Source organism: Balaenoptera acutorostrata, chromosome 10, assembly GCF_949987535.1.
Source record: "Balaenoptera acutorostrata chromosome 10, mBalAcu1.1, whole genome shotgun sequence".
In the NCBI taxonomy this organism is placed as follows: Eukaryota; Metazoa; Chordata; class Mammalia; order Artiodactyla; family Balaenopteridae; genus Balaenoptera; species Balaenoptera acutorostrata.
In genome coordinates, this window is record NC_080073.1 from 87,927,691 (window position 1) to 87,946,267 (window position 18,577).

Below are 18,577 nucleotides of genomic sequence, written 5' to 3' on the forward strand. Positions count from 1 at the left end.
TCTGAAGTCCTATTAAGTTTGAAAAATTAACCCACCGGCGGGAGGCTGTTCTCTAGCTGCGAGGTCTCACCAAACGGAATCCAAGCACCCTCTAGTGGAAGAGATGTAAAATCAGGGACGTATTTGAAAGAGCCAAAGACGACGTTAAATTGTCTTTAGTTGTTGTCCTTATTACCATGTGGCTGATGTATCTTGTGATCAGCAATTTACAGGTTCAAATATTGTAATTGCTAAGGTTTTGGTAAGAAAATGGCATGATCAAAGTCACGGTGAAGCAAGGTCAATTCCAAATGCTTCCCAAATTCCATTTTGCCTTTTGGGAAACGGATGCCAATTTGGATAAAAGGGTTTCTCACACTTCCCATCACTAGATGCACAGTGAGAGAAATGCCAGCCTAAGTCTGGGTCTGGTCCCCTGCTCAGAAGGTCTCCTGGGTGCATCGCTGAAATACACACACTGTGAAGGCTGCTGTGTGCGGCAACTCTCTAACAAAATTATTTTAAACTTGATGCTTTATGGCCCGTATATCTTTGACACATGTTCATGGGGGCTGAAAATGAGTCTACCTTGGTAATGAAAGAAACCTGAGTTGATTGGATCTTGTTGGAAAGAGCCTAGGGAATTACTGAAAAAATCCCAGTTTCAGTAGAGTGAGGGGTGATCGAAGGGCTCTTTTTAGTTTTTTGTTTGTTTGGGCCAGAGGTTTGCTATTCCTATCAGATATTTTGGTATGTGTGTGAGGCAAAGGCAGGACAGTGGTTGAAGTGTCACATGGGGTCTAGTTTTTGCATGGGACACGCTGTAAAATTTGGCTGCTTCTTGATTTCTTCCGCTTTGGGAAAAAGTCGTAATCTGTTACTTCCAGGTAGCTTTTTTAGGGAACCATTCTATATAATAACTGTTTCTAGTGTCTTGGGTATTAGGAAGGTTCAGTGTAGCAGAAAAATGAGACCTGGGTAACCCTGAGAAAGTTAATTCCTTTATCTGTAAAATAGTGATAATAATACCTATCTATACATTTGGTAAATATTTATGGTTATGAGTATTTAGCACACAAGAGGTACTTAGTAATACTATTTTATCAACTAGCATAGCTCTTATGAGATGGCAAAACTCCCCTATTCCCTATGCCCCACAAATAGCAATGACTATCGATGTATCCAAGTTATGAGTCACATGCAGAAGTCTCAGAAAAGAAAGGAAAATCCATCTCTCCATTCCTTTGCCCTTCCCTTTCTCTATAATTTATTTACATATTATCTATAATTTACATAATTAACTATGTAAATAAATGAGTATATATAATTTATATTATATAATTTATTTATATCTTTGTATTTATTATATATCTATTTTATTTTTTTAGATGAATCAATATTTTCTTTTTCTAATTTTTATTTTATATTGCAGTATAGTTGATTTATAATGTTGTATTAGTTTCACGTGTACAGCAAAGTGATTCAGTTATACATATACATATGTCTATTCTTTTTCAGATTCTTTTCCCATTTAGGTTATTACAGAATATTGAGTAGAGTTCCCTGTGCTATACGACATGTTTTCTTTTTTAAAAAGAAGAGCATTTAAATTCTTTCCCATCTTCTAATTACAAAACAGTTCTTCCTTTTTTCTCAGTTTAATTTAGTTCTTACTCACCAAGTGCCTGGCGGTTAGTCATTAATCAATATTTGAACGCATGAGTGTCAGTTACCAAAGCCATGCCTCATATAGTTATTGGAATTAACTAGTCTTTCTTGATGCTTCCAAATTGCCCTTTTGAGTGTCCCTAACAGAGGTGTAGTAAATCAGAACTTCCTGTATATTCAACAACAGAGCTGATTTTTGAAATTATATGAATCCCCAGACACTCCAGGATGGGGCATCTGCTTCTCCCTTGTTTTACCCCTTTGTGAATAAGAGTTTTCCCGGAGAGCGGTAAAAAACTATTATGCTGAGATCCAGAGTTTCTCATTCTTTAAGTTTCATTTCAGTCCTTGAAAGTTCAACAGCATCTCTGAACATTCTAGTAGGCTTGCTAGAAGGGTTACTCCTCTCATTCAAGGCTTTTAAAGTTTTAGAATCTTGGGACGAATAGACTTGTTTGAAAATAGACTAGAATGTGAGACCTGGCGGATGGTTTCTTCTCACATGATGGTTTTGGAATCTCTACTATAATCACATTAGCCATTTTTCCTGCCTGGCAGTTTATGGCCTTGTGAGGAAGAATCATTAAAGAAAAGGAAAGAAAAAAACCCAACTCTGGTTGCAGTTAATGCAATAATTAAATGGAAACTGTATGTTTAAATTGCAGTTGGAATAGGAAATTAAATTATGCAAAAAAGTGTTATAGGTTTGGACAAGTTTTCATAATGTTAATAAATTTATGCATAATTCATTTTCTTGTAGGCTATGACAAAATAGCATAAATAACTTCATTTGTAAGGCTGTGAATTTTTCTAAATTGGGTGATAGCTAAATCTATTTAAATGCTTCTGGATGACTGAATATATAAATGTTTAAAATGGGCAGTTATAGTAGGTTTCTAGGCAGATTTGTTTGTTTAATATTGCTACACTTATTTTCAGATACTAGCATAGTACAGATGTTGCATAAAGATTGCACCCAATATGGTATGAGTTTGGTGTGATTTTTAAGAAAAAGATATTAACTCTCTGCTCTTGAAGGAAGCACTCAGATAGTCTTTGAACAAAACTACATGCCAGGCACTGTACTCATTACTTTATAAACGTTACCATTTCATCCTAATGATAGACCTAACGGCAGGTACATCAACCCCATTCAATTGATAAGGATCCAGGCTCAAAGAAGGTAGGAGTTAGTTACCCCAAGGTCCCATAGGTGGTTAGTGGCAGTGCAGTGGCTCTGAGACAGGTATTTTGGGTCTCTAAAACATGCATTCTTTCTACTACTTGCAGCCTCACACCTTACACACTCAGGTAAGTGTAGCACCTGAGCGTCTGAAGGCCAAGCTGTCTTGTTAGGAGGGTGTTTCTTGCAGTGGCTGAGTATCGGCACAGCTGTTCCTTGGGTACAGTAGCCACCACTGTAGGGATTCTTATGCAGCTCCCCAGGAGCTGTATGTGGGCCAGTGACAGGAGCCACTGAACTCAACCTCGCCTTCATGCTGAGAAGCTCTCTTTGCAGATGCAAGGTCTTTGTTTCGAGAGGCACACGGGAATCAGAGGCAACCACCAAAGGTGTGATCATTGGGGGCCACCTTGCAGGAATGAAGGACATGTGGTCTTGAGCTGCTTGTGTCTGTGTTGCTCTGGATTTGTGATTCATAGAGACCATGGCAGTCACCAACAGATGAGTCAATATCAGGGGATTTCTACAAGCACAGTGCTTGTATGATGATACTGATATACTCACGGTGACGACCAGTTAAGAAGGTATTTCTAGATTAACTGATCAAATGGGCTTGTCATTATTCCTCATCCAATAGCTGGCTGCTGATTCTTCTGAAGGGTGCAGGAGGGAGAGGAAGGTTAAGACAGCGGACCCGCTCTGCTCCTTGCTGGCTGTCTGACCTTGGGCAGGCTTAACCACTAAGCCTCATTTGCGTGTCTATATAATGGGGTGATAACAGTACCTGTCTCTCAGGTTATGAGGATTGAGTGAGACAATTTCATAGAACACCTGGTACAATTAAGTACTCAACAATTGTCAAGTGCTGTTGTTTTTATTCTCCTTCCTCTGGTAGACCCTTCCTCTGTCACCAAGAAGAGTTAATGTAGGTAGTGGACAGCAGCAGAATCAGTACAATACCCCCATCTCCCGCCCCTGCCCTTTTTACCACTAGTGAGTGACTTGTACTGAGTAGTAATCGCTTAGGGAGTTCATCAGCCGATAGTAAGGGTCTAATCTTTTGCCACATAGGGAAATGATCGCCAATCTAAGTCAACAGTCGGATCCAGCGACAACTCATCTCCTCAGCCCCCAAAGAGGAAAGGGAAAAAAGATGTGAATTCAGAAAAACCCACGAAAGGGAAACAGAATGTAAAGTTAAAGAGTTCGCCGCAGACAATTCCAAACAGTGGTAAGTTTGTTGTTATTATATTGTTATTATTGATTATCCTTATCTTAAGGCTGTGATACAATTTTAATTTGTAAATAGATCCATTTGTTTTCCTGGGCCTACAGAAAAGACTCCTTATTGTCCTATATGAGAGTTTGCAAAGAAGACTTTCTGTGTGTGAGAGATCCTGCTGTTTTTCATGCTTAATTTCTATTTGTAATTAGAGATTCTGCTACGAGGACACGTGTTTTTTAAATTTTTTATCAAAAAAATTTTTTTTGGCTGCTTTGTGTCTTTGTTGCTGCGCATGGACTTTCTCTAGTTGTGGCGAGCGAGGGCTACTCTTCATTGTGGTGCGTGGGCTTCTCATTGCAGTGGCTTATCTTGTTGTAGAGCGTGGGCTCTAGGCACGCAGGCTTCAGTAGTCGTGGCACACGGGCCCAGTAGTTGTGGCTTGTGGGCTCTAGAACGCAGGCTCAGTAGTTGTGGCGCATGGGTTTAGTTGCTCCGCGGCATGTGGGATCTTCCTGGATCAGGGATCGAACCCGAGTCCTGTGCATTGGCAGGCAGATTCTTAACCACTGCGCCACCAGGGAAGTCCCAAGGACATGTGTTTTGAGGTAAAATATGTCTTGAGTGGTCGTATTGGAAAAGGTAACTTTTACCATCCTGTGTTCCAGCTAAAAGGGCTCGATTAACATTTTTGCCAACCGCTGTTGATCTCTCTTATTTGTGTGTCTACAACCCTTGTTCACATTCATTACGAATTGCTTTTAGTCACAGATCACTTTTTCCAAAAAGATGTTTCACCGATTTTACTGATACCCAAGAGAACACACACACACACAACTTTACCAATAAACAATATGTACAAAGTTAGTTATGTGTCTTGCATGACCAGGCGAGAGACGGTATAAAATAATTTAAAACATTTTGCATTAGTACAAGATTTCAAGATAAAAGTGATAAACTAAGGATGAGTGCCGTCAGAATTGTGAATTTTTCATGTTAGTTTTTTGTGAAGACAAGCTCTTTTTGGCTTCACTCGGAGCGTGGTCTCAGTGGGGCGAGCGCACGAAGGTGGAGTGATGCTGTGGGCGGGGGGGCTGGCTGGGACAAGGCTGGAGGAGTGACGGCTTCTCCCTCCCCCTGGGATCCACTTACCCCCCCCTAGAAGACATGCCAGGCTGCCCTGGAAAAGGATGAATGGGATCAAGTTTCAGATTCATGGTCAGAGCTTGGCTTCCAGCTGGGAGCTCCAGCTCACTTCAAAGTCCATATGAAGTGTCACGTTAGAATTACAGCTCAAGTGGGCTTCACAGCTGAGGAGACAGCATGAACTTGTGTGAGTGTTTAGAAGACGCTGCTCAGATGATTAAAGTTTCAGAAGAAAGATGTGTGAGACTAAGTTAAAAGAACAGGTGAAATGAAAGGAGCCAATTCCATAGAGAAGAACGTGGAGGGGTTTTAAAATCTTCAGAGATTTAAATGGTGGAGATTAGCTGGAAGTTGAGAGTCCTAGATTCTTGTCCCAGTTCTGCTCTTGACTTCCGGCAAGTCACTTAACTTCTTTTAGCCCCATTAACATTCTGCAACATGTGGGCTCATATTAAGATTTATCTTCAAAGTTTTGCTTTTATCTTTAAGTTTGTGCAATCCTTTCCGGTGACTCTGAAACAGGGAGGCCAGTAAAGTGCAGTCAAAGGATGTTTATTGAATGCTTGTTGTATGGTAGGCACCAAAGGAAAAAGCTAGCCTGGAAAAGCATGCCATGCCATGAACATTAAAAATAATAGAGGGTTGGGACTAACCTGGTGGTCCAGTGGTTGAGACTCAGCGTTCCCAATGCAGGAGACCTGGGTTTGATCCCTGGTCAGGGAACTAGGTCCCGCATGCCACAACGAAGACCCAGTGCAGCCAAATAAATAAATAAATATTTTAAAAAAATAATAGAGGGTTTATTTTAATCAGTATATACTAGATTGTGAAATTCCCAAGGCCGTGAGCTATGTCTTACTGGGTTGTTTTTTTTTCAGTCCCCAACAATTAGCACAGGTCTGACAGATGAGACGCTTAATAAATATTGATGGATGAATGATGGAAGTTACAAAATAGATAAGTCTCTGTAATACTTTAAAACCCACTAAGAAACAGGACTCATGTTAAACTCTTCCTGAATTATTTTTGATTAAAGGCTTTTATAAAATGCTACTTTTTTATTTTCTGCGAGGCTCTTATTAGCTTATGAAAATACCAGCTCCTACTTCCAATATATTTTTTGAAAGTCTTTAGATTCAGTAGTTGTTCCTCAAAAGAAAGGGGACCATCATCTCTTCAGGTTATTTCATTCGTGGAAACTTGGGAACACAAGAGGCTGAATCAGCATTTCCATGTTTCACAGGAAAGTAAACTTTATTAAAAAGTCGAATTATCAGTGTTTTTTAAAAAATTTTTATTAGAGTATAGTTGATTTACAATGTTGCATTAGTTTCTGCTGTACAGCAAAGTTTATCAGTTATACATATACATATATCCACTCTTTTTACTTACTTTTTTTTCTCTCTTTTTGAATTTAATTTTATTTTATTTTTTATACAGCAGGTTCTTATTGGTTATCTATATTATACATATTAGTGTATGTATGTCAATCCCAATCTCCCAATTCATCCCACCACCACCCCCCATCAGCGTTTTTGTTTTTATAGAAATTCACAAATAATTTTCAACAATAGTTGTATCTGTGGGGGTCAAAGTAACAAAAACATGTTGACCACGGAAACAAGTCACATTTTTAAAGTGCTAAGAAAAGGTAGAAGCCCTCAGCTGTTCTTACTGTGTCTTTAGAGAATCCTGCAGTTTTAATTGCCCATGTTCAGTGTACATTTTGCAATCTGGTTTTATAATGTGCAGATGATAGCTTTTTCACTGCTGTATCTCAGTGTTAACATAGAACTACGGCTGCTGTCTTTCACATGAAGGTTTAGGGAATTTTTTTTTTTCCCCAATAAGAGGCTTATACCACAGATCTAGAAGCATATATGAGTTTAGGCGAAGCATTTTGTATCTTTTCATCTTGATGGAGAGAACATATGACCTGGAAAATGAATCTTGGCTTCCAAAAACAATTTTCCCAGGGAAAATGAAAAAAAGGTTTTGTGTAGTTTATGAGATTAAATCATCACTTGATAAGTTTAAGGATATTAGCTTAAATCCCTACTTTTGAAAATTGAGCTATTTCTCCTTATCAGATCTGCCTCCAGATGTCTTTGGCTATAGAAATTTTCTATGTTATGTTATCAAAATATCTGTCTTTATCTCTCTCTCTTTTTTATTACTCCTTTAGCTTCCATATTCATTTATTATTGCAGTTGCTTTTTGCTTTAATGACATCTGTTTTAGTAATTAGAACCAAGTGCGCAATTTTGGACATTCATGCCTCCAGAGGGCTCTTATTCCTTAGAAAGGGAAAAGCAATAAGAATTTGAAGCAAAATGAAAGGGAAGGTGTATGGTGAGTCAGTGAGTCAAAAGTGCAAGAATTTAATACTGTATTGCACATTTGAAAGTTGCTGAGAGTAGAGCTTAAAAGTTATTACAAGAAAAAGCTTTTTGTAACCATGTGTGGGGACAGATGTTGACTAGACTTACTGTGGTGATCATTTCTCAGTATATACAAATATGGCATAAAAAATGCAAGAATTTGGGGCTTCCCTGGTGGCGCAGTGGTTGAGAATCTGCCTGCTAATGCAGGGGACACGGGTTCGAGCCCTGGTCTGGGAAGATCCCACATGCCACGGAGCAGCTGGGCCCGTGAGCCACAATTGCTGAGCCTGCGCGTCTGGAGCCTGTGCCCCGCGACGGGAGGGGCCGCGATGGAGAAAGGCCCGCGCACCGCGATGAAGAGCGGTCCCCGCACCGCGATGAAGAGTGGCCCCCGCTTGCCGCAACTGGAGAAAGCCCTCGCACGAACCGAAGACCCAACACAGCCAAAAATAAATAAATAAATAAATAAATAAATAAGAAAATCCTTTAAAAAAAAAAATGCAAGAATTTGATTATAGAGATGAAACAGTTTTTGCTGCTTAAAAATATTTTAAATTTGGCATTAAGTAATCTATTCAATTTTATTTCTAAGTTAAATTTTAAGAGTTAGGATGCATATCGCTGATTTCTTTCTAGCATATGTTAAATTATGCAAATTTTTGATCAGTGTTCTTTAGTGTTCTCACGTTAATTAGAAAAAAGGAGACTTTGTAGGCTGTCTTGATTTTTATCATTACGATTGTAGTCATACATTTATCCTTTTATTTTACTGCTGATATTTACTGATACTCTGATGTCTAATGCTTCATGAGTGAGCAGTGCTGATAACAGTCTGTAGATGGCAACCTGGGTCTAATTTTATTTCTTTTTCTTGTTTCTTCTTTTTTTCCGACTCAGTTTCTCTCTGTAATAATAAAGCTTAATAATTCAAGCAGAGCAGTGACATATTTCTTCAGGGAAACAAATCCCATTTTCTTTTGGTAGCCAAGATGCAAAGTAAGATTGGTTGGTGATTGATGAAGTTGGGCGTGAAATGCATTTTTAGTGCTGCATTTAAATGCCAGCTTAACTGACCAGCGTATGTTTTCCGTGCACTTTCGACCTGAGTGGTGCCTTGAGATAGGCTTTAGAGGCTGTTACCTAGCTATTCTCTCCTCTCTGAGAAAAGTTGTAATGATGATTGCTTTGAAATATTGTATAGTATTTTGGGATTGATTGTATTTGTTGATATTTTTAATAATATTTTACATGAAAAAAAATTAGTGTTTTTTAGACCCCTTGGAACACAGGAAGTATAGTGGGTTTAGGGCTCCTTAGAATATTGGGAAAACTGTAGAGAAAATATCCTGGTCTGTTATCGCTATGGTTTATGTGGTATTGATAATTAAAAATACTTTTTAAAAGCAGAGTATTAAAATGTAAGCAAAAACAAGACCTGTTTTCTTTTCAAACCCGTGCCCCCTGCAGTGAAAGGGCAGAGTCCTAACCACTGGACCGCCAGTGAATTCCCAAGACTTGTTTTATTTTGAAGGATGTGATTCTCTTTCTGTTTCCATGTGTGGGCGTGCACGTGTGCACACACGGATTAGTACCCTTGATGCAGTTCCTAGCTTGCTCCCAGTATCGTTCACTGATTGTTTCCAAGGAACGTGTGATGTTTAGACTCCTGATGAACGATACAGAGCAGGTGCAGTGCCGGGAAAGGGTGTCTGAATATTATGACCTTGCTGGGTGACTTGAATTTTTTTCTTGAATTTTTCTAATAGCTACAAACTGCACATGGTTTGCTGCGTCGCCCCTTCAAGCATGAAGCATTACTGCGGTCTATCCTCAGACTCAGATCAGGGGACATGGAAACTTGAGCTTCTTTGGTTCAGCTGATGAACCAGCTCAGGCACTTGCATGGTTCGCAGTCACAAGAGACTCAAGATAAAAACAGGAAGCATGTTTTCCAAATGTGCTCTCCCAAGTCTCACCCACTAAGGATGTCATGTACCGGAGGAAAGTATATAAGAAGGCACCAAGATGACTTCACAAAGCAGGGCACTGGTTTTTTTTGATAAGCTGAGGAAAGACTTATTGATTCCTTGGTGTCTGTTTCTGCCATACTCACCACATAACGGGGAAATACAGGTTTTCTATTCCTTCCTTGATCTTAACTTCCCATCTCAGTGGCTATGTGTATTGTGGAATATGGGTCCAATTTGACTATGACGAGTACCAGTATGATAAAAATTTGCAAAATAAGCACTTTCCCATGCCTCAATAACCCTTTTTAGAATGACATATTATACACAAAATCTAGTACAGCAAGGGGTCTTAGTAATCCCTTGAAGTTTTATTGTGCTATTAAAATTCTAGTAATAAAAATTAGTTTAGGAATACAGGCATACTTTGGAGCAATTGTGGGTTTTGTTCCAGACTACCACAATGAAGCAAATAACACAATAAAGCAAGTCACACAAATATTTTGATTTCTCAGTGCATATAAAAGTTATGTTTACATTATACTGTAGTCTACTAAAGGTGCAATACCATTATGTCTAAAAAAATCCAATGTATATGCCTTAATTAAAAAATACTTTATTGTCGAAAAAATGCTAACCATCATCTGAAAACGCAGGGTTGCCACTAACCTTCAGTTTGTAAAAAGTGCAATATCTGCAAAGCACAATAAAATGAGGTATGCCTGTATATACTCTCACTTTCAGCTGAGATATTGAAAAATTAGAGGCTGGCTGAATACCAGTAAGATGTTTATCTCAGTCTGAGAGGAGTAAGATCCTAGCCCTTTTTAGAAAAGATTCTTTTCACATCCTGCCCTCTTACACACTTTGTACATTGGATGGACCAGCATTGTGAGAAAGGCATTTCTTTTCCAGCTGATGTCAGGTTGAGCCCGTAAACTTCTTTTGGGGGCTATTTTTCATTTGGCTGAGGGTTGGGATGTGAAGATACTCTGTTTTCAAAAGGAGAAGTTTGTGAGCTGTTGAATTGTGTAGATATTTCCAAACCTTTGGAAGATTTTATTGCAGAAACTTGTTTTAAGTAGGTATTTTGGTAATTGCATCACATTTTCCGTGCAAGTAGCCCGTACAGTTCTATGTAAGCCATAATGCGTCTTAATTCTCACATTGTACTCGTGGTGCCACGGAGGTAGCTGCAGCGTACCGTCATGTTTCTGGTGCGAAAAGAAATAGAAGTTCCTTATTGAATGCCAGGAACTCGCGTTACCCTGCTGCCCAGGGATGCAGAGCTGCCCCAGGTCAAATTCTTGGTGTCGGCCAGAGCCTTGAGGTTGGGGATCCCATGGGGTTTGGGTCTGAGGAGAAAGGCAGAGGTTGAGGGTCGGACCTGGAATTATAGGCGTGGGGACACTGAGCTCCAGACTGAGGTTCTTGTAGCAGTTGATCCTCTGGAAGAGAGTGATGTGTGGAGTGTCTCATCTTGATTTTTCTCCCTGGCTTCAGGCTTTGGCTTGCCAGACTCCCTTTTCATAGATGCTACCTATTACTTCTAAGTAGGTCCTCTCTCCTTCCGTGCCCATCAAGGACCCAGACAAATTTCACAGCATTCCCTTGATTCCGCTGCCTCTGAAGTTAGCTCTGAACTTCTCTATACCTTATCATAGAGAAATGTAGATCCATACCAATGGTGGGTTTCTGAAGTGTAGCTCTTCTACTTTTCAGGAAGAAACTAAAATTGGGTTACCCCGGCCGGGTGTTTCATCATGGGTTCTGAAGTAGGGCCCAGACCTAGGCTTGGTTCGGGAGGGGTCTGATATCAGGAATGTCTGTGAGATGCTGATGGTGGGAGGTGACAGTATGACAGGAAGAAGTAGCCATGGAATTTATTACCCTTCCCCCCTCCCCAACTTCCTCTTCCTATTGCCAGCCCTGTGGTGAAATAAAACCAGGATGGGAACTTGGTCCATTAGACTATCAGCAGCTCCTCGGCCATTATTCACACGTGATACACAGATAAGCACCCAGCAGAGTATCCTGCTCAGAGTAGCACTCAGTGTTGAGTGTGTGTGTGTGTGTATGTGTGTGTGTGTGTGTATGTGTAGGTCCATTATGCCTACATTTGTGGTGACAATTGAAATTAAGGGTGACAAATTACAAACACTGAGTAATGGTACGATTCTGATACCCATGCGTTAGAACATCTCAACTGTGGATTTTAATCTGATATTTTATAAGCTTCATCTACAAATCCTCAGAATTAGGTAAACAGCATTTCCCTAGTTTTACAAAAGGGGGAAAAAGAGGAGAAACCAGTTTTCCCAGAGTCAAAGGATATATCAATGGCTAATGATTTCTAGAAATTGCCATGCTGACCTACACTGGCTAAGAGGTGACACCCTCATGCGATTGTTTGTAGGGCACTGATGCCAGGAGTCCAGGGGGAGGGAAGCTTTTGTGTGTAAGTGCTTCGACCTGTCTTCCTTTAGTGAAGAGTGTTGACATATCACAGTCAACACTGAAGCTTATCTGAGAGATTTTGAGGAGTTCCGTTTTTCCCTCTTCCATTTTTCAGGATTTCATATTCTCTTTGTAAATGAGAATGGTTGATTTGAGCTCTTTTTGTTTTGTAGGTGGTAGGAGTTATTATTACTAGCAAGGAGATTTTCCTCTTCCGCAGTGTGGTATAATAATGAGTCTTTAGTATATACCAGGCTGGGATGAGTCTTCAGCAACCAAACCTACTTTTTTCAGGGTTTGGGAACCTTGAAGAAGGTGGATATTTTTGAGGTTGACCTTTAGTTTATTTATCAAATGGCCAAATCCCATTTTTTAATAGTTATCTGAATATCCTAGGACTTAAGCTCTTGCATCCCAAGCCCATCACTGCGTCTGAATTTTCTTCCCCAAGTTTCATGAATCATTAGACTTATGAACCCACCCCCTTTTCTAGAACACCACTTTCATTTCTTCAATAAACATTTACTGAGCACTTACTATGTACCACACTTTGCTAATCGGTGGGGCAACTCCATTTTCTCTCTTGTATACTAATAGCTTAGCACTTACACATTTTCTTCGGGTAATTGTAATTATATCTTTATCAAGGCATTTTCCTCGAGGAAGTAGAAAAATTTCCTTCTCCATTTCCATGACCAAACTCTGTTTACTGCACATAAATGCCAAATGTGTTTATGTTGTGAGCATTGACAATTTGTTCCTGCTTGGTACTAAGTCGTCTCCCAGGGCTCCATGTCAATTTTGCTGATTTAGAAAGTAGCAGCACAGTACCCGAGAACAAGGCCATTTCTGCTTAAATGTGTTTAATACGGTGTCTGAAAGAATTACTAATACTACTTGGTACTACCAGACAGGGAAGAGATATTTCTCCACTCATATAATATGCTGTGACTCCTTTGTACACTGTGGCTATTTTCTATATGAACTCTACTTTTATTCTTCTCAGTTATCCTAGTTGTTCTTGAAAGAAGATATAATCTTTATTGCAAATCACCATGCATCATGCTATCACAATGGGGATAACGGTAAAGAGAAAATATGTATAGAGTACTTTTGAGCTTTGTTGGTTTAAAGCTGTCCATTTATTCTTAATTTATACAAGTAGATGATAATACCAAATTGTTTCTGTGAAGTTGGGCAAGGTTTCATTTCCTTTAAAATGCCATAATAAAACCCACTTTTCACTGAGTACTCTGGCCTGTCCCACACTCAGGCTGAACAAGCTTCTGTGGCCAGAGAAAGACCTAGGGCAAAGACTCAGGAACTTGAGGCAGGAAGGCCTGGGAATGTATGGGAGCTGTCCAGCGAAGCTGCCCTAGACCTCTGGGTTGGGTTACGAGGTTATGGGCAGGACATCAGAGGAGGATTTCTTGGAAGTAGAGGAATCTAGAAGGTCTGCTGTAGACAAGGAGAGAAATGATGGTGGATTTGATAGCCTTTGGCAGTGGGATAGAAAGGAGAGGACAAATTTGAGAACTACGTAGGAGATAGGCAATACGACCTGAGACCATCTGGGAAGGTGGGAGAGAGTCAGTGGGATCCAACGGGACACTGAGTATTTGGCCTGGGTAACAAGGGGGATGGTTGGTGTCAGTAACTCTCAGGGAATGTGCTCAGGAGGAGAGAAAGGCTGTACCCGGTGAGTTAGAGGGACCTACCTGGCATTTGGTGGAGGTGTGCATGGATCAGCTGGAAAGGGAAAGACTCCCCTTGCAGATGGAGATCTGGGGGTCATCAGCCAACAGGTGAGAGCTGAAGCCAAGGTAAAGGAGAAGATGCCCAGGGAGGACCCACAGATTGACAAAAGAAGGGCCAAACCTGACTCTTAAGGAGCAAGTACAGGAAGAGGACATGAAGAAGTAGAAATGAGAAACCTTTGGTTAGCACCTGTACCTCTAATTACCTCACTTGTTTCATGGAACAAACACTGAGGAGTAGGTATTATTCGTAAGTGGAAATCATATTATTCATAAATGGAAATCATAATTTCCATTTTACAGAGCCAAAGACCAAAGTGCAGAAAGGTTTAGTGTCTTGCAGTCTTCAGCAAGCCAGAAGGCATTTAATAAATGACAGCAATTTCTTTCCAAGGTATCACAGCCTGTGAACAAGGTCCTTTGCCCCCAAGTTTAGAGTCTTCCCCATGATTATAGTTTTCCCTAATCAGACTTTACAGTTGCCTACAGCCTAAATGTGTTGGAGTGATTCTGTGTCTATTTTATATAAAGCTAAGGCCATATTAACACATATATGAGGAATCTAGAAAAATGGTACAGATGAACCAGTTTGTGAGGTGGAAATAGAGACACAGATGTAGAGAACAAACATATGGACACCATGGGGGGAAAGCAGGGGAGGGGGTGGTGGTGGTGGTGGGATGAACTGGGAGATTGGGATTGACATGTATACACTAATATGTATAAAATAGATAACTAATAAGAAAAAAAGTCTACCTACAGGGCCGCAGTGTTATATAAATTTAAGAAATAAATTCATTTATAAGACAAAAAAAGCCACCACCACCAACAACAAAAAGCTAAGGCCAAACGCAAGGCACTGAACTCACATCAGTGCAATGATCTTCCTCCAGACATTGTCCCTAGCGCAGTGTTATAAACCTTGTGTGCACAGCAGCAGGAAAGGTAAAAATGCATTAACATCTCAGATCAAAAACAGAGGCAGAGTCATTCTGTAGAGAAATTGAACACCAAAAAATAATAGCAAGAAAATTGATTTAAACTGTACTTAGTGAGGGATTCGAAGGAAATGATAGTTCAGAATTCTAAAATTGTTTTTCGTATGAGGTGAAAATTTTGCAGTCTGAAAATGAATGACTATTCCTCTGTAACTGTAAAACTACCAAAAAGATCCAATTGAATGCATAGACAGTTCCCATGTCAGACTAGCCCAGGAATGTATTAGGAGCAAAAGGGAACAATGACTGTTTTTCTTAATTAAATAAAAGAATACCATCTTTTACCTCTCACTGGCACCAAAGTTCTCATCTATGAGAATGATTTAAATGATTTTAAATGATTTAAATGAAATTAAATGATTTCATCTAATTTGGGAATGAATGGGGTAGGCTGTCATTGTTCTAGGAGACAAGAAGATTAGCCACCCAGCACAAAGGAACCAATAAGCACCATTACTAACAAACGGTCTCCATGTTTTCTCTGGTGCTTTCCATCCTCGCATGTTTGAGATTTATTACATTTTCAATTTGGTAACGTTTGCTAACTAAAACAGAGTTCCAGATCTAATTACGACAGCACTCGATAGCATTTAGATGGATGAGTTCACCCCTCAGGAGTTTTTATTTTCTGAGCAAGCCTCAGACAGAAGGGACAAAGGAATAAAAAGTTTCTGTAGTAGGTAGATGGATGTAAGGCAATTTTTCATTTGTGAGGCAGGTTGGCTGTTTAATTTTTAGAAATTAGTTGAGAGAATCATCAAATTCTCTTTAGACTTTATTCCCAGGTTCACCCTTAGGTTATAATTTAAAAGCACGATTATGGTTATTTAGCATTTTCATCATAATGGAACATTAATGAAAATGAATGTGAAAACACTTTTATAAAGTACAAAGTGCCTGAAGAGGCTAGTGGTTAATAGCAATATCTATGTAAGGAGATAGGAATTAGTTTGAGATGATCTCCAAGTCAGAAATGAGGAACTTTATTTAGTACCTGGAATTAGGGAGCCTAGAGATGGGGAAGTGAGGAGGGTACCCATTATTTTTTTAAAATTTTAAATTTTATTGAAGTATAGTTGATTTACAATGTTGTGTTAATTTCTGCTGTACAGCAAAGTGATTCAGTTATACAAATATATATATTCTTTTTCATATTCTTTTCCATGTTGGTTTATCACAGGATATTGACTATAGTTCCCTGTGCTATACAGTAGGGCCTTTTTTTGTTTATCCATCCCATATATTGAATATAATAGTTTGTATCTGCTAATCCCCAACTCCCAATCCTTCCCTCCTCCACACCCCTCCCCCTTGGCAACCACAAGTCTGTTCTCTATATCTGTGAATTTGTTTCTGTTTTGTACATATGTTCATTTGCATCCTACTTTAGATTCCACATATAAGTGATATCATATGGTGTTTGTCTTTCTCTTTCTGACTTACTTTGCTTAGTATGATAATCTCTAGGTCCATCCATGTTGCTGCACATGGCGTTATTTCATTCCTTTTTATGGCTGAGTAATATTCCATTATATATACATAATACCACATCTTCTTTATCCATTCATCTGTCAATGGACATTTACATTGTTTCCATGCCTTCGCTATTGTGAATAGTGCTGCTATGAACCTAGGGGTACATGTATCTTTTCGATTATAGTTTGGTCTAGATATATGCCCAGGAGTGGGATTGCTGGATCATATGGCAACTCTATTTTTAGTTTTTTGAGGAGCCTCCATATGTTTTCCATAGTGGCTGCACCAATTTGCATTCGGGAGGGTTCCATGATTAATTCATGTTGCCCCAGGTAGCTGCCTTCTTACTGCTGCCCTTCTTCTCCCTTCCAAGACTCAGTTGCCACCCTAGTCTGAAGCTCAAAGCTGACAAAGTCTTTGCAGAATGACAAAAAAGTTAAAGAAAGTCAGTAGAAGGAAGGAGTAGAAGGAAAGAGAAGAAGAAAAAGGTCAGCTGGGTGGACAAAATCTTTCCTTTTAAAAACATTTAAAGAAACTAAAAATAACCTTACACAGTCATTCTCTTTCACTCCAGTTAGTTTCTAGGTTAATCTCCTTACTCTACCTTGCTCCATTGCACTTTATTGTCTGCATGGTGAGTCCTCTCCTTGGAGGAGAGGCATAAAAATGGGCAAAAGACATGGTTTTCTTCTCATGAAGATTAAAATTGAGTTGGAGACTCAAAAGCACCTCTAGGTCAAGGTCGGATATGGCAAGTAGCAGAATAGAGTTCATGGAAAAGGCTTTGAGAGTAGGGGAGGGAGGTTAAATCTGACTGCTGAGATTGGGAATTGATATTTATTTGAGAGAGAAAGTTCTGGGCATAGAATTGTTGTGTGTTGTGGGGGCGGGGCGGAAGGAAAACCAGGACTGAGCTCAGCATTTAAATCTTGGATGTGTTTTAAACCCAGAGTAGTTAAATGTTAATTAATCCTCCAAATTAGAATAGTAATTTATTTAACATGAGCAGGAAAGGACAGGGATTTCACCAATTTGTTTATTGGACAGTGGAAAATTGCTGTAGTTTTTTGTTTGTTTGGTGGAGGAGGGAGCTTTTCCTTGATGGTTTAATCTTATAGTGTTATTTTTATATCCTTTCTCAGATTAACTCAGAAGTTCCTGTGTACTCTTCTTAAAAATCATAATGGTGACAGTGACCATCACAGTTTACACGAAAGGCCATTGCCCATAAAAACAACAAAAATTGTGATTTTTCCTTAAAGTGACCGAAGGACTTTCATTTTTCATTATTATGTGTCCCTTGCTAGGAAATGCCCTTAACGCATCCTTACGGACAGGACATTGGAATGTGTTTCCAGGTTCAACCACTTTTCTTAGACTAAGGGTCCTATTTCTGACTACTTGCAATTTCTACCTTGATTTCTCACAGGCACCCTACATGCACATGTTAAAAAAAATTCCCCAAACTCTGAATTGCCTCTGTATACTTAGTTTTCCTCCCTCCTTCCTTGTGTCAGTGTCCCATGGAGCCAGAAACCCAGGAGTGGTGCGTGATGGTGGGTGGGGGTCAGAGGAGGAGTCTGAGGCTTCTGCCAGCTGGCGGGGAAGTTCGGGACGCGACCCGTCCCTGCCCCATTCCTTTCTAATCCCCTCCACACTACCTCTCCCATCATTTTAATCCTGTTAACGTTAGAGTCAGCCTAGACTTTTCCATGTCCCTCATTCTCCACACTCAATCAGGGCTAATTTGCACAGATTTGACCTTCTTAGAGTCTCTTGAATCTGGTCCTCCTCGCCTGGTCATTCCTGATTTAAGCTCCATATGTTTCACGCAGAGACCCCTGCAGCCTTCTAGATTAGGTCTCCTGAGCGCCCTCCCAGTCTGCCCTTCATAACTCTGCCAGCAATGTCCTGAAACCGCAAAACTGTTTCTAATGAAATTCCTTCAGGAGCGTCTCACTTTCATGGCCTTTCTTTCCAACTTCATCTTCCACCAGCCTCCTGCACGCACATCGGGTGTACAGAACTTTTTAGAGTTTTCTTGATGGCATGAGCTGTTGCCAACGTCATTTGTATGTGCCTAGAATACCCTCCCGGCTCCCATCAACTTTATTCTCTTTAAGACTCACAGTGGCATCATCCCTTCTGTCAAATTGGTCCTGACACTCTCAGCGTTGAGCCTTCCCTCTCTCGGGCTGCAGTAGCAGTACGTGACTTTGCCATAGTGCGTGTTACATCGCCCTTCTCCGCTGGTCCCTGAACAATTTGCGAGTCAGGCCTCCTCCTTATCATTGCCTTATTCATCTTCATGACTCCAGCATCTGGCTCAGTTTCTTACTT

The 18,577-nt window shown here is 40.0% G+C and overlaps 1 protein-coding gene across 1 annotated transcript in view; it reads left to right on the plus strand.

The window, feature by feature from the left end:
* Window positions 1-18,577, plus strand: part of DCDC2 (doublecortin domain containing 2) — a 163,396-nt gene that overhangs the window by 62,077 nt on the left and 82,742 nt on the right. Inside the window, exon 7 of the mRNA XM_007197140.3 lies at window positions 3,902-4,061. Within this exon, the coding sequence (XP_007197202.2) occupies window positions 3,902-4,061 (160 nt within the window). The remainder of the gene's footprint in view (window positions 1-3,901; window positions 4,062-18,577) is intronic.